This window comes from Drosophila suzukii, chromosome 3, assembly GCF_043229965.1.
Source record: "Drosophila suzukii chromosome 3, CBGP_Dsuzu_IsoJpt1.0, whole genome shotgun sequence".
Classification (NCBI taxonomy): Eukaryota; Metazoa; Arthropoda; class Insecta; order Diptera; family Drosophilidae; genus Drosophila; species Drosophila suzukii.
In genome coordinates, this window is record NC_092082.1 from 65,267,800 (window position 1) to 65,283,639 (window position 15,840).

The 15,840-nt window shown below is 40.7% G+C and overlaps 2 protein-coding genes across 2 annotated transcripts; one reads left to right on the top strand and one right to left on the bottom strand.

Annotated features, from left to right (window-relative positions):
• Nucleotides 1-877: 877 nt before the first annotated feature.
• Nucleotides 878-3,906, top strand: LOC108017099 (probable DNA double-strand break repair Rad50 ATPase). The gene is made up of 7 exons (XM_036818913.3): nucleotides 878-1,210; nucleotides 1,265-1,572; nucleotides 2,127-2,683; nucleotides 2,740-2,886; nucleotides 2,943-3,053; nucleotides 3,248-3,405; nucleotides 3,464-3,906. The coding sequence occupies exons 1-7, from the start codon at nucleotides 991-993 to the stop codon at nucleotides 3,751-3,753; spliced, it is 1,791 nt and encodes a 596-aa protein (XP_036674808.3). The 5' UTR covers nucleotides 878-990; the 3' UTR covers nucleotides 3,754-3,906.
• Nucleotides 3,907-8,939: 5,033 nt separating this feature from the next.
• On the bottom strand, nucleotides 8,940-10,307 carry LOC108017146 (uncharacterized). Its single transcript, XM_017084131.4, has 3 exons — nucleotides 9,657-10,307; nucleotides 9,328-9,602; nucleotides 8,940-9,274 (listed from the first exon to the last, which is right to left on the bottom strand). Exons 1-2 carry the CDS (start codon nucleotides 10,189-10,191, stop codon nucleotides 9,583-9,585), a joined length of 555 nt encoding a protein of 184 aa, XP_016939620.3. The 5' UTR covers nucleotides 10,192-10,307; the 3' UTR covers nucleotides 8,940-9,274; nucleotides 9,328-9,582.
• Nucleotides 10,308-15,840: the final 5,533 nt, after the last annotated feature.

A 15,840-nucleotide genomic window follows, 5' to 3' on the forward strand; every position in this document is an offset into this window, starting at 1 on the left:
GCATTTTAGAGAAGAATACAAAATATGAAGGTTGACCAGGATTTGCGATTTACGCATCTCCTCGTATTGGGTAGGTGGGTCAACTCTCGTAGGCGAAGCAACAACGCAAACGCAATAATCGTTAGAAGCAAACAATCATGTAAGGAATTTTCATTAAAGCTAATGCTAAAGTAAACGTAAAAGCCACAAACCCGAATCAATGTAAATTTAGCTAAATTATACACTCTAAAATGACAAAAAAAATGTTTCATGACAATATTTATACGCTGGTGTTTGAGCTAACTATACTCATACTTAGGACTTACTATCTTAAAACTACAATTACTGTCGACACGAAGCATGCGTCTAGAGCCCGCAGAACTAAAATTAAAGGCAAACTGCGACCACTTGTTGATGTTTCGAATGAAGTTTATTAAAATTTCAATAGGCAGTGAGTTTGTCCGACAATTTTTAATGAAACACGCTTTGAGGGTTGGCTTACCGAATCGAACTGTATCTTGTAGATAACCATAGATCGTGCAATACAGATTATATACTACTAAGAACTATTTATGTTTGAATCAAAATGTTACTGTGTTTATATTGGTTTGTGAAATCTCTCTAAAAAGAACCCTATTAAAAATACAAAAGAACACCAAGAAAATTAAGATATTTTTGTCACGATGAATTCTTACAATTCAATTCGATCCAATCTCATGGAAAATGCAAACTATTTGGGTATGTAATATGCACACATTCTCATTAATTAGGAGTAAAATATATTGTGTATTATTAAAAAATATGTTGAGAACAAGCCCAACTCCAAAACAAAACAGAAATGAAATGTTAGTGCAAAATAAATGTGTAAAATAAATAGTTTGTTTTACTTTTGAGGTGGCGTCTAGAACAGTGTCATACATACAGCATCCTTGAAGTCAACACAACGAAGCTCAATCATATTGATCAAGTTTAAAGTTAGTAAGAACCCCTGCAGATAAAGATACTCACACTATGCCGCCGTGCACATTGCGTCAGAGGGGTATGGCCTATATACCGCGTAGGGACAAGAATCGCGAGAAGGATGTCCTGGCCCCGAAGCCCGTGCATCCGCGCTCCTTGCGCTTCCACGGATTCTTCGGCATGTCATATGTCCATCAACATGTGATGGTTGACGAGCGATGGACGCCCAACTCATTAACCGAACAGTTCAAGGGAATGACCGACTTGCTGAGTAAGTTATTCTTGTGGCTTGGTCTGAGCTCCATAAAAAACCTATGTTGAACAGCACGCCGCTTGGTGTTCAAGAATCACGAGTCGAAGGCCAATCGCCAACGGTATTTTCGCGAGAACAAGCGCCTAAAGCTGCAATGTCGGGATGGGCGCACAAAGTTGCAGAATATTCTGGTCAACGACAACACCCACAAGATTCGCAACTTCCTCATTAACCACAAGGATATGCAGCGACTGTATCAGAAGATGCCAATTCACCTGGTGGTGGACAACATTAATCAGCGTACCTTTGTGATGAGGAAGGAGCGAGATCGCCTGGAGTTTCGTTTAGATCAGTTAAAGCAGCACTACAAGGAACAGCTGGTTGGTGAATAACGTGTTATATATTTAAACTAAAAACAAGGAAGATCGCTATAGTAGAGTACTTCGACTATCAGATACCCGTTACTCGGCTAAAGGAACCAAAGGGAAATGGAGATATTCAAGCAGCAAAGCGAGATTGAAATGCGCCACCACCGGCGGTAGACAGATTTAAGCGTTATGGGCGTTAGAGTAGTCGTGCCAAATTTTTTTTGGATCAATCGATTGACGAGACCAATACATTTCAGTTAAAATTTTGTATCTAGCATGAAAATTGTAGGCGCCACAGGTTTGGGCGGCCTGTGCCACTCCCACTCTTACGCCCATAACGCTTAAATCTGTCTACCGCCGGTAGGTGGCGCATTTCAGTCTTGCTTTGCTGCTTGAATATCTCCATTTCCCTTTCGTCCTTTTAGCTGAGTAACGGGTATCTGATAGTCGAAGTACTCTACTATAGCGTTCTTCCTTGTTTTATAATTAAATTTGCAGATTTTTGAATTGAGATATTTGATCGATTAATATTATTTTGCTTTTAACAAACACTATTCACCAAACAGCTGCGGCGGGCACTTCTGCAGAACCGCATCAAGTATCAGAACGAATTTATTCTCGACGAGGAGCTCAAGTCACGAGTTTTCCTCAAAAAAATCGAGAACTCCAATGTGCGCCTAAAGGCCATCAAGACCATCAACAATACTTATAAGAAGATGATTCAGGTGCTGGTCCATGACGAAATCTTTTACGAGCCCATCTTGCGCTCCCTCAGCAGTGACATGGATGATCAGTCCAACTTCATCAAGCACATCCTGTTCCTGGGCATGCCGGCTATAGCGAAGTTCAAGGAGCTGAACGACGAGTTCAGGAACATGGAGGACAAGTCTCGCAAGAACTTGCAGATGAAACTGCAAATGCTGGCCTCTCTTAAGAAACCGGCCGGCACATCGATTAATTTCAACAAGCCCAAGGAGGCGCCTCCGACCACGAATCTGAAGCGATATGTCAGGGAGACCCAGAGCATGATGATACTAAAGCTGGAACTGAAGGCCGTGGAGAAGACTATCAAAGAGGTCAAGTTTGTGACACTTTGTTCCCAGGCCAAGGAAATTTATCCACGGTTTGTAATTGGTGGATTCCATTTACTCCAAAATAATGATGTATTTTATAATCCAGAATGAAGAGCCAGGTGGACAACAACGACAAGCTGCATCGCATGATTGTTAATGACATGTTGGCCCACGAAATGCTGGAAACCAAGATGAAGTGCGCCAGTGTCTTAAAGGGGGTGCTGGTCAACAATCTTTCAGAGGAAGAGATCAAGTGGGTGATAAATAAATAATGTATTATAGTTTTTCTTATCAATGTTATAACATTAGTCGTCTGGAGCGCATTAAGGACCTGAAGAAAATGTTGCAAAATGATATTCAATTCGAACAAGACACACTGCAGCATCTCAAGAATAGAGCTGATGCATATGTTATGTTAAGGTAAGTTGATAATTTGGAAGAAGAGATAAAATGACTGTGACAAAGACACAAAATCCGTCACAAAATTTGACTTGGGAACTTGTGTTTTTTAACGTGCGATCGTCATTAGTTTTTAACCTCGTTAGGAGGTGTCTATCTTTGATGCATGAAAGCTGACTCTTTCGGTTTACATGTTACATTATTTATTGTTACAGAGTAACCATTTGGAATCTGTTGGAAATTCTACGACATATTGATCGTCAGCCAAAATTGTTACGTGCCCAGTATCCCAACTCGTACTTAAAGCTTCCGCTGCTTAAATTTGAAATGCTGAACATGAGGGCCGCTGCCCCAGAGATTTTCGAGGAAAACAGTTGAGTTGACTTTCACATCCAAACAGAATCCATAAATCTAGCCTACTCCCCCCGCAGTTGATAACATAATGCATATGGTGAAGCGCAAGATCTACAAGCTGATGAAGGCCTATGCAGTTGAGCTGAAGCCGGCGACCGTCAAGCGAAATGTCGAGGAATACCATGCAGATTTCTTGGCCAGCCTGGATATGTACGAACCCGTGGACACTGAGGAGCAGGCTCCGACAGCTCCCGAGGACGATATCCTGCAGGAGAACAAGACCATGGCTAATGTGCCCAACCGCAAGCAGATCAAGGCCCAAAGTGCGAAGCTTGTGGAGGAGCTTTCTAAGCGGGATGAAATGTAAATGTTACTTTAGTATTTGAGTTAGAGCAGCTTAAAATTTGAAGTAAGTTAAATTCTGCAAGTTAAAAAAACATTTAAAGTGCCTACAATTGAGTGGCTAACAGAAAAAATAATAAATCGTGAGTTTTGGATTGACGAAATCCCGAAAATGGAAGAGCTGTTTTCCAGTAGTCGCCTACCCATAATTGATCCATAATTGCAGCAAACGCTGCTTACTTTGCTGGGATCTTGGATTCCTTCGAGTTGGATTGCCTCAACTTTTGGCTTTTGTCGACGCCCTGCATTTTCATCGGCAGTTGCAATAATAGCGAGGAAGAAATATTGTTCCATTGCCTCATCTAATAATTTGGGTGTTTTGTGGGTTGTGCAAGGTGTGAATGGCTTAGATAAACCTTCAGGTTTGAACATGGTGCGGATAACCTTCTATAGATTAATCCGCATTCGTTGGGCACATTTTCGGACCATCTTCGAATGCATCAATAGAGTCATTAATCATTTCCTGGCCACTCCACAGCGATTTCCTGTCAAGTCTTTTGCCCAAAAAGGTCAGTGGTTGTCATAAAAGTTAACTCGCTCAGCCGTCGACGGATGGAACCATTCGAAATTCATCCGAAATGAAGTTGACTGGATGGGATGGATAGGTTATGGCCCGTCATTTTTTGAGTCTTGGAGGAGCGAGCACGCTTCCCTTCCAATCCGCAGTACACTTGCCGACTGCCTTCCTATCTATCTGTGCTGTTATATCTGCGTACACGATATCACGCCGACTTAAAAAAACCTAACACGGGAGCACGCGAGCCCATAAGCCGCGAAATGAGGTTATGCAAGTCTCACATTATTCGCGGGCTGCCATGTTTATTCATATACACACACTCTCGACCATATTCACGTTTGCCCCGATGCGGTTATTGTCATAATTCCCCCTCAAAAAGTCAGACAAATTGGGTGCTGGAAGTGCTTGGCCCAAGCGAAGGTAATGGTATTTGGTGGCTGCCCTTAAAAGTTAATTTGTGGTCAACTTTCGACACTTGAATGAAATGTTTTTGTATGGTTTACAAATATTTTGAATGATTGGTGTATTGTGGCGAACATGTTGTGTAAATAAAGTAATTCAAAATGAAGACGATATCCGAGATGAAGTGCATCAAATTTGTTGCAAGAGACCAAAAAAGAATTCTTTAAATTCCCAGTAATTTCAGCGTTGTTTCTGCTATGAATCCAGCACTTAAATAATTAAAAATATATCCATTAAAGGCCAAATTCAGAATTGGTATAATAAATCAAACATGTATACGGAAACGTACACCTACCACAAATCAATTAATCCAGTTGGGCAATGAGAATAATTATACTTCAAATCAATCAATTTGGACAATTTGTTATGTGGGTTTCTTCGGTTTGGCAATTAAACCAATGTGCAGCTTATTACTTGGGGTCTAATTACCCTAAAATGGTAGCTTTTCACATAGCCCACTCCAGGATCAGCTACGTGATTGGGCCTAACAAATGGCTAATTTGGACATCGTAAATCTTCATAAACGAAACGATGCAATTGGCCAGGCTACTCGAACTGTCTTCAAGTAGTCAAAACCTATTTAACCCGCCACTTTGCACTCTTGCCCCAAAACGACGATGTGGCCTGCTCAGTTCCTGTAGTCACCGTTCAAACGGTTGCAAGTTGCAACATTTCAAGAAGCCACAGCCCACCGGCAGCCGTTCGTTCGTCCAATAATTATGAACCTTCTTGGCTGTTGGCGGCAGTTTGTGTTTGAAATTATTCGCATAGTAGCCCCAGCATCGTGGCAACAACAATTGGTAGTCAGTCAACTTAACGCGGTCTGCGAAACTAGCCAATTTCTGTTCGTTTCTGCCGGCTGAGTCGTGGCCAAAGTTTTTCTTTCCTTTTTCTTGCTTTGTACAATTTGTAAAACGAAGACGAACTGTTGGGAGAAGGAAGGAAACGTGTGATGTAAATGCCTGTGACGAAAATGTATTACTCTAACGAGAATTCGAAGTGCTATTTACAAGTATGATATCTTAAAGAGAACGAATTTCATGTCAAATATAATATAAAACAATACCAGAACTATTTTTAGGTTGATCCTATGAACCCTTTTTGATGAGACTGACGTGGTCACTAAAAGCAGAAAGCTTAAAAGAAAACCTTTAATGTAAATTATTATTCCTTATCTATACCAAAGATCCAATAACTGCTAATAGGTTCATACCTTTACCGAGGGTATAAACGTAGGATTTACTGCATTGCATGCAGCACCCCCAGGAAATTATCTTGTCAATGGCTGCGCTTCAATTGCAGTCCAGCTATTGTTGGGCTTGGGCTTCGTTTTGGGGTCTGGGGCCAACTCCTCCGCATCTGAGTCGGACTGAGATGGACAGTAGCCCGGACCTGGCTGGCAGTTCCCTTTTTTTGGGAGCTCGTTTTTGAGGTGTGTTCCTGTAAGGCTCATGCGCCTCCCAGCCATATTTCTTCTTCATTTGCTGGCATAATTTACATATGGTTATATAAGCTGAATTCGGGCAGGCAAAAGGGGTAAGCGTACCCATTGCAAAACTCAGCCCCAACTGATGCGGCATGTTTTATTTAATTGCCATGGAGTCATACCAAGAAAACGGCGCAGAGAGAGTGCACATGTAACAGTTAACATCGATTCCACCCAACTAGCCATCCATCCATCCATCTATCCCCCTTCAATTGGTGATTTGTGTAGGGCAGACAGTTTTGTCTTTTGTTCGTGGTCAATGGGTGCCAAACGTGTTCCCCTTTCAAGAGGCCCAGCATGTGGCCTGGAAATGGCTATCGATGTGCTCTCAACAATCATCACTAAATGAAGCTTATAATTTGTCAATGCCTCTGCAGAAAATATGTATATAATAAAATTAAGTATGCTCTAAATAAATCTCTCAAATTAATTGGGTTGCACTGAGCAGACATCAAGGTGACGACCAATTTGGGCTATTATATCACATGCAGAACAATATCAACCAGCAGGTTCAACTCTTTAGCTATCACTCCCATTTTTTTGGCCCAAAGACCGGCTTCAGCCGGCAACAGAACATAAGTTATAAATAAATCTGTGTCACTGGCAGAACCCAGCACAAAACAATAGATAAATAAACAAAAACGACAACATTAAATAAATACACCTCAAATCATTCAAGATTATGCAATTTATAGGAGTAAATGAAAATATCAAACACGCAAGCGAAAGAAACGAAAGACCCAATACAAAAGACTTGAACAACAAACTTGTTTTGGTTCTAGGCGTAGAACACGTTTAGGCGAATCTCGGCGAAACTTTCCCAGCGACGGAAGACTTTTGGCCGAACTGTAAATTTGCTGGCATGCATATTGTAATAGTGTCACTTTGTCTTGGCCCAGTCATCTGCCTAATTAACAGAGCTTCATAAATATTCAAGCCAATCGTAGATAAGAACTTCTGCCAGTTGCTCAAAGTCCCAGAGTTGCACGTTCCGTTCGTGTTGTGCCGCCATTAAGGCTTCAGCTCTAAGCCTTTGGTTCTCGGAGACTCGACGACTCTAGCCCAAAAGTGTTTTGAAATCACTCTCTATAAATATGGATTTCTCAAGAGCTCGCTGTGAGAGTCTGGCCGGGGCTTAGCTGACTAACAACCGATTATTTTAATTAAATTTTATTATAAAAGACAAAAGACCCAACGCCCACATGCCAATGGCAAAGCAAATGCCCAAAAAAATATATTTTTATTGCGGAGATTATGCAATTGTTTGCCTAACCAGCTGCTGTTCTATGCAAATGTTCCAACCTTATCTTCCCTGCAAATTATACAGCTGCACTTATCAGCCACGGTGCTTAGAACACGGCTCGACCTCCGGCGACCTCGGGCATGGATTCCAGCCCAATCCACGCCCCGCCCACGGATATGCCCTTCGGGCAGCCACTGCAATTGTTCAGTTAGAGCGCGATAATGCAAACATTAGACACTTCATTTCATTTGGTTTGCCGTCGCGTCCGCACGGCTTTCAATACCTCAATTAACCCATCATGGGCATGCGCAGCTTCTGTCTGCGGCTTTGTTTTCCGTTTGCTTCGAGCTTTGTTTTCTTTGGCATCTTCGAGATGCCTATCAAGCCAACACTTACACGTCGATCTACAATTTCCGAGATCCGAGATAGTCGCCGGTGGCTTGCTATGGGCCCAGAATTTGGGGTGCCATTGAGGAGTCGTGGATCAGTTAAAGTTCTTGCAAATAATTAAAAGGTTCCGCGACTGTGGCATACTTGAAATCATTAACCAGCCCGAAATAGCTCCATTACCATAGTCAGTGATATAAGGAAGTATCTACTTAACTGTGTGAATTATTTTACAATTGACTCTTAAAATTGGTTTGAAAATAATCTTTATTCTCAGAAAAAGTCTGAAGGCCAATTACACTTTTCCACTGGTCATTTTAAAAGATTCAGGCCTATGGGCATTAAATTATTTTAATATTACGTCTACACAGAGAAAATTCTGACGTTCTAATCTGAGTTGAAAATGTTCTTAAAAATAGAACGACATTTTTAAGTTGAACATGTTTTTATTTTGCTCCAATCAATTTGAATTGGCGGTATTTAAGTAAATTGTATGTACAAATAAACTATTAGTTCAGTCCTTAGTGTATACTTATCAAAAAGTTGTTAAATAAACTCTATTTAACTTTTCTCTTCTCACCATTTCGTTCTTATATTGATACCAAAATGTACTTACACTGTTTTTAAGAACGAATGTTCTTAATTCAAGAACAATGTTCTCAATTCAAGAACAATGTGCTCAATTCAAGAACAATGTTCTTAGATAGTTTTCTCTGTGTATATCTGCATACTTATCTTGCGATAGTTAAAAAAACTACATTTAATAATTCCGATGATTGGGAGGACGCCCCAGCGCAAAAAGGACAGCAGATTTATCCTCCACATATGTATTACAAATAATATCACAAATAAAAAGTTTAAAAATCGATATTTTCATAGTACATTTTATTTTTATCAGTTTCTGTTGACGTCCCAGAAGTTCTTTAAATTGGACCAAGTTAAATTGTTAAGCCGAGTAACGGGTATATGATAATCGAGGCACTCGACTATGGAGTTCTCGCTTCTTAAGTATTACTTAGTATATGTGTTCTCCAAAATATAAAACTTTGTTAGCTGTATAAGGGGGGTCTAGAATTTATTATAAATTCTGAGATTCTATACGTAATTTATTGAATAGCTCAGTGCCGTTCGCCTTTTGAATATTCTTTTTGAGTTCTAGCCCTTGATGGCACACCGAAAGTGGAAGGGGCATAAATCATAGCAGAGTGCAACCAATAAGGGTTCTACTCCATTTGTAAGTCCGAGACTACCTCTCAATCGACCTTGATTGGAGCTAGCTCGGTGGCTTCTGTACATCAAACGGCAAATCTGTCGGGGACTACCCGACAGTTTGGAGCTGCAGGGGCGTCAATAAGAACAGTCCAATTCAATTCGCTACAAAAACATAAGTTCTAAGAAAAAACAATCAATGAATCATGTTTCATATGCCTGCTTATTAACTCACCTTGGCATAAACTTTCTGCGATTAATTGTTAAACTTTCTTATTTGAGTTCCAGCTCGTGATGGCCACCTAAGATAGAGAGAAATTTTGAATATTTAGGGCAAGGGACCCAGGGAATCTACATTGACTGGTCCGGTGGTTCTTTTACATCAAATAACAAATCTATCAGGGAATACCCGATAGTCTGGAGCTGAAAGGCCGTCAAAAAGAACATTCAAACAGAATTTAAAACGCCTGTAAAAGGGACAGTTCCAATTTTAGGTCCTGTAGATATTGTCTAAGAAAGAATACGATTATTATGTTGAATATGAATTGTGCATCTGACTCTTACTGGCTAGCAGTTGATGGGGTTCCGAATCCAGTTTCTTGTTGGCAGCTTCCTCGATATAGTCACCGGCAGCACGCAAAGGTATAGGTTCTATTGCCGGGTGATAGGTGGGAACAGGGTCGAAAGGCTGCTGCTCTCGATCGTCCTGTTTTGATGGCCCAAACCGTACCGCCTCCTTTTCGACTTCCTCCTGCTGTTGGGGGATCTTTTTCTGGCAGTTGAAGAATCGAATCCACGTATGTGGCCGGAAGAATCGACATCCCTGCTTGGGTGCCTCTTCAACCGGCGATCCTTTCCAGTCGTTGGTCATCTGATCCCGATGCAAGTGCCGATGGTGTTGATGGTGGTTCTGCTGTTGTTGCTGCTGCAGACGACTGACGTCCTCCACTACAAATAGGATGCCAGCCACAATTAGGAGAGCCACTGAAAGCAGGACGAGGAAACAGAGGATGTCCTGAAGCAGGGACCTCAGATAATCTTGGTTCCCCGAACGACGCTCTTCGGCGGGCGTTTGGCTTTCGGCCTTGGAAAGATCCATGAGCAAAGAATTTGGAAATGCCTAAATTCGCACAAAATTGTATTTTTAATTATTCTTTTTTAATTTTGAATACCAAACGGTGTCGACTGCTCAACAGACGATGTAGAATGAAGTGCTTTGGGCTGACCTAGGCTGACTTTGACCGGACTTAAAATAACTCGCCTACTGACTTGGAAATCGTCTATATCTTTTTCTTTCGTAGCTTTGTTGTCTTTCCTGCATTTCTCATGATATGCCCAACTTTCTCAACCTCTATGGCAATTGGTGTAATTGAAACTCTTTAACGGCAATCAACATGGCGTTTGATGTGATTGAATTATTGGACACTTAAATGGGCGGCCCTCACCGAAATGCAAGGCAGCCAGGTCGAGTCGAATGGAAGAGCTTTTAGCGCATTTTCCTATTTTCACACCTCGGGCAGCCCTTTCTTCTGCTCCTTGGCCCCCACTTGGCGGTTCGGACTGTCGGCCTGGGGAAGCCCATCGTATCACTCAGTGCTAATGAAGATGTCTTTCCCAAAACTGGAACCGAATCCGTGGCAAACTGCCAGGCCTGGCAGTTCATTAGTCAGGAAGTGTTATACATGATGCAGTCGACTGTGCGGCCATGCATGTTAGCGAAATGGAGGCTTTAATTTGATTATATAGACACTAAGAAGGGAAAGAGATGGGTATTATGTAAACGGTTCGTCAGTGCCTTCCTAATTTCCAAACATAATTGGGACTTGGTGATAGCTAAATAAAAATACAGAGAAAGGATGATTTTAGTTGAATAATGAAATCCATGAAATGCCAAATACATTTTAACATCTTTTGATATTTCCTTAACAACATTATTTATGTTCTTAAAAATCCTCTTAACGTTTTTCCGTAAATGTCCTAGTACAAGCCGAATATAATTTTGTTAAAATAGTTTGATTGTAGTTTTAAAATACCGAAAATTGCCTTAAAATGATTCCCACTTTATACGATAAGTTGCACCCCGTTTTTTATGCCTTAAGGAAGTCAACGAAGAGAACTCCGTTTTGCAAATAAAACAAATAAATTCGATTTCCGTAAAACGTTTTCAATCAGCTGGCTTAAATCAATTAAAAGGCAACTGCAAATGCTCAGTTATACAATCAGAGTTGTAAATTGTAAAGGCCCCCACTGTGTGACGCTCCGCAACTGATAAGGCCACCTTCCCCTGGAGCTGAGGAAAACCAAAAGCTCGGGCGAACACAACAATGGCAGTGGAGACATTACATAACCCCAGATGCCAGGGCAGGCACAATAACCTACAAATGCAACCTCCACTAACCGACTGAACCCAGGCCCAAAAGGGGGAAAATAAAATACAAAATACAAAGCTAAACTGCTAAAAACCAACGTAATACAGTCTGCAGCTTCTAGAGAAAATGAAACAAAACAAAAAACAAAACCCGAGCGGGAAAATCATCGGGTCGAGTTGTGTGTGGGAAATTGCGACAACGACAAATAAATTACAGCAACGCTTAAGGTCAAGCGATTTGTGCAGAAATGAGGCATATAGAAAACATATTGCTGCGATCGCTGCCTTTCTGATAACCAAAGAAATGAATAGGCCCTCGACTGCTAACTGCTAACTGCCGTCTGAACGAACAGTGATGCTAACTGGTGATGCTAAGTACAGGTACTTTTACCCAATACGACCTATATCTACACAAAGAATTGTGTAGATACCGTGGTAGTGCACTGTCCGTGTGGCGGCAGAGAGCGAGCTGGATCCCTATGCCCGCTTATTGGGAGACTGCCAACCCCTGATCTAAATCAACAAATATTTTCAATTATTCCTTGCTTATGTGTTTGAGAAATCTTATAAAGGGTTTATGGACATTATACCGCCGACAATAATATTTTCTGTAATATCCTGAAGGTACCCTGGATAAAAGTAAAGTACCCTTGTCATCACTGCTACCGAGTGCCAGTCTGCTAGACTACCGACGAATCGTGGCTACCTCAATTGCTGCGGGGTCAAATGGCGTTGAGGTAACGAGGCGAGCTAAATCATCGACTTCAACTGGGAGTCAACACGTGCAGAGTGTTCCATGCCCCCGGCTCAGACCTGGGTTGCGAATCTTCAGCTCTGGAGTCGCGCAGCTCCGCCAGAATTGATTGCCACTTGGGAAGGCCATTTCGGTTGCTTTTCTAGCGCGTTCGTATATATAAATCAAAAGAATTTTTCAAATTGCAGACCACGGCCTTACGCCATGATTTAAGTGCCGAGGAAGGCCCAAACTCTTGTCTGACATTAGCCATCTACCTGGGGAGCGCCTGGGTCTGGGCCGAATCAAGGTGTCAATTTGGGGTGTGAGGCGTTTTGGAATGGTTTTCGGTAGTTGGCGATCAATTAAATTCGTATTAGATTATCTATCTCCATAAATGATCCTTCGCATCATTTGATGGAGAATTTTCTTCTCGAATAAGCTTCTATTCTTGGAATTAAAGTAATTTCTGTAGACATCCGTTGTCTTATTTAAGGAGCCTCTGATTTTTTTGTAATAAAAATAATAGTTTAATAATAAGTCTGTTGTGAAATTATGGTTCCTTTTTCACTCTTATCCATAAAAAAAACTGCAAAGCTACGAACGTAGTACATAATGATTATAATTAAAATACTTTATTTATTTATTGTTATTTAAAGAAAAAGACTTAACCATTTTTTAAATAAAGTAATCGTACATATTTTCAGTGAAGACTACCTTTTTAATCCGGGCATTTTTATGAGATATGACCAGTAATCTGGGCTTCCCCACTCCCTTTCTACCGAAACCGAAGATTTGCCCTTTCGAGGAGGTGAATGCCTGGCCAGTTTCATAACCCATTTCGATGGGTTGTAACTAGCAACTAGTTTTGCTATCGTCTTCGTGCCTTCACGTCTTCATCCCACCCACCGCCACCACAAGATTGTGTTAAAATTTTATTTTTGCATAATTGAAAAAATTTAACAACTTTAGCCAAACAAATTTTACGTTAACTGTGCGCATTTTGTAATTTCGCTCGCGTGCACATTTCGTTTGCCTAGCCGACCTGACCCATTCCTTGGCTAAAATGGTTGTAAAAAGTACAAAAAGTCAAGAAAAGCTAAAACATTATTTCAACAAGCAGCGTGATTTCCGGAAGTTGAAGCTGAAGCGCAACAAAGGCGCCTGCGCCTGCGCAAATGTCGTCGTCGTTGCTGTCGAATTGATTGTTGCCGTTGCAGTTGCAGTTGCTGTGGCAGTTGCTGCGAAGATGCAAGGAAAGTCGTGCTGCAACAGCTGCAACGGCAGCTCGGCAAAGTTGCCGTCCTGCCTTCGTGCGAATAATGTCATTTGTGTTTGTTTTATAACCAAATTTACAACAACTTGCCACTGTCAACGGCAGCAGCAGACAAAACGACACTGGGGCACTCAACATAATTGCTCCAATCCATGTCAATGTTGTGAATGGGCAATCTACAAGAACCTTTCTTGTGCCTTTCTAGGACTGGCACGATTTTTTTGAGGCCAGTGTAGAGATGGCTTAAAGCGGAGGATAGCAGAAAACTAACTGGGTTCACTAGAAAAAAGTTGAAACGATTTCTTTGAGTTAACACCTGTCCCTCATTTAACACTTGAGATTTGCAATTGCATTTAACAACTGGGTGAAAATATTTTGTATTTTTTTTTAGCAGCTACATTAGCATCTACATTTCGTCTAAGTTATATATTTTAAAAAATGTTAATATTAATATAAATATTTAATAATATCTTAGGAAGGTTTATAATTATTAGTTAATTTATAGCTAAAACACGACTTCTCTTTAGTAAAAAAACATTCTTGAAACTCACTTTCTTGTAAGCCTCTCATACAACTTTTACCACAAACATTGTAATCAATCATCTAAGATGAGGAAATACTTTAACTTTACTTTACCACTTAGAATAAGCCAAAATCAACAATAAAAGCTTCAGGGTCAGTAGTTATGTAATCATTTCGATACCCCAAAGTTGCGTCACTTGTTATGTTTTAGCTAATTCCTAATTAATAGGTTTTCTTCTTTTGCTACGTGGATGGTGTCTGCACGATCTTACATAATAATTATAGAAATAAAGCTGTCGTGGCTAACATAAATTAGCATTATAGAAAATAGAAAGGTCTCCCCTTCTTTGTCGGTCCCAAATGGTGTTTTTGCCCTCGCATCCTATCCTCACACTTGACCATTCTTTAAGTTGTTGATGATCGTGGCTAATTTTATGCCAGGTCTCGTTGGATTTCATAAATCTTAGATGTGGCGAAATTTCGTCCAACTGGCGGAGGCATTAAATTAATGTTCTAACATAAATTTATAATTCATGTTTAAAGGCCAGCCCAGCACTTCTGTAAAAAATGATGGCTTTGTCTTGGCAGCCGCCAGTTGAGGTTGATTTAATGACCTTTTTAAGATGCTGAAGCCGATGCTGGCATAGTCACAGGTACTCTTATTAATTATTTTATTGGCAGACGTTTTATAAATGCTTCTCTGACAGGAAGCGCTAATTAAAGTTTAATTCTTTATGCAATTTCTGTCGGGCTTAATTAATTTTGTCAAGCTTTAATAAATTGCTGTTTACTTCTTGGTCCTGCTGCCAATTACTTTAGAAGGCTACGCGAGTCATTTGAGTTTATTCCGTATACATTCTCAAATAATTCGAATGCAACTCTTAGTCTTTGATGTCTTGATATCTGAATAAATTTATCTTGACTCCGCTTCACGCACTTCACTCGCCACTTGACCTTTCAATTAATCATGGCTGAAATATGAGAGTGAGGTTTTTCGGCTATTTGCAGGTAGCTTGTGCTGTCAGCCACCCTATCAGACATGTTTTTCATTTGCCGCCTTATTTACCATAAAGTTTTCACACCAGTCAGGTTTCGGGGAAGTATGCCAATGTGTATGAATATTTAAGTGTTTTTGTTAAGCCACGTTAAAAATGCAAATGGCATTTGTGCATATATTAAGGTATTTATTTTGGCCAAAGTTCAATCAACTTTGGACCAAACTGTTTTAGTCTGCATAAGGCAAAGAGCAGCAGAGTAAGGCATTATGCAAACGCCTAAAAAAGAACCAAATCATTCCATCCCACCGAAGGCCCTTCGCCCAGCCGATTGTATAACATTCGTGATCAAAAGAAATGCGGAATTCAGTAAGCCCGGCTCGCCATTCACAAAATTAGAGCATATAAACATTTTAAGCAATTTTTCACAATTACCGAAATCAACTGCCGAAGAGCACAATAGAAACTCAACGACCGAACAATAATGAATTCAATATTTGCAATGACACAATAAATAAATCGACGAATAATTTCACTCGCAATTGCGCCGTTGTCATCCCGAAAAGTGTATGGTTATCAATGGAGATCGAGATCACTGGGTGAGTGGCACTCGGCGCTAATTGTGAATTATGGAAGTTGAAATCGGAGTTGCTACCGTGGGCCGGGCCAGCAACATCGGGGAATGACATTTCGGTCAGATTCGGATGGAAAATTGCGTGTTAATAGTCATGCAGGGCAGACAATGGACTGTTTGCTTTCTTTCAGCCAGTTCAGCCGATCAAAGGCAAACAATTGGCATCCGTGTGGCCACAAATCAAATGCTCGTAATCGCAACAATGAGCAATTGCTGGCAT

What these genes read in the sequence shown, in the direction of transcription:
- LOC108017099 (XM_036818913.3), top strand. Translation starts at nt 991, where the DNA reads ATGCCGCCGTGCACATTGCGTCAGAGGGGTATGGCCTATATACCGCGT. An exon ending in CTTTCAGAGGAAGAGATCAA is followed by an intron (nt 2,887 to 2,942) that starts GTGGGTGATAAA and finishes TTATAACATTAG; the next exon opens with TCGTCTGGAGCGCATTAAGG. An exon ending in GATGCATATGTTATGTTAAG is followed by an intron (nt 3,054 to 3,247) that starts GTAAGTTGATAA and finishes TTATTGTTACAG; the next exon opens with AGTAACCATTTGGAATCTGT.
- LOC108017146 (XM_017084131.4), bottom strand. Translation starts at nt 10,191, where the DNA reads ATGGATCTTTCCAAGGCCGAAAGCCAAACGCCCGCCGAAGAGCGTCGT. An exon ending in ACCCCATCAACTGCTAGCCA is followed by an intron (nt 9,603 to 9,656) that starts GTAAGAGTCAGA and finishes ATTCTTTCTTAG; the next exon opens with ACAATATCTACAGGACCTAA.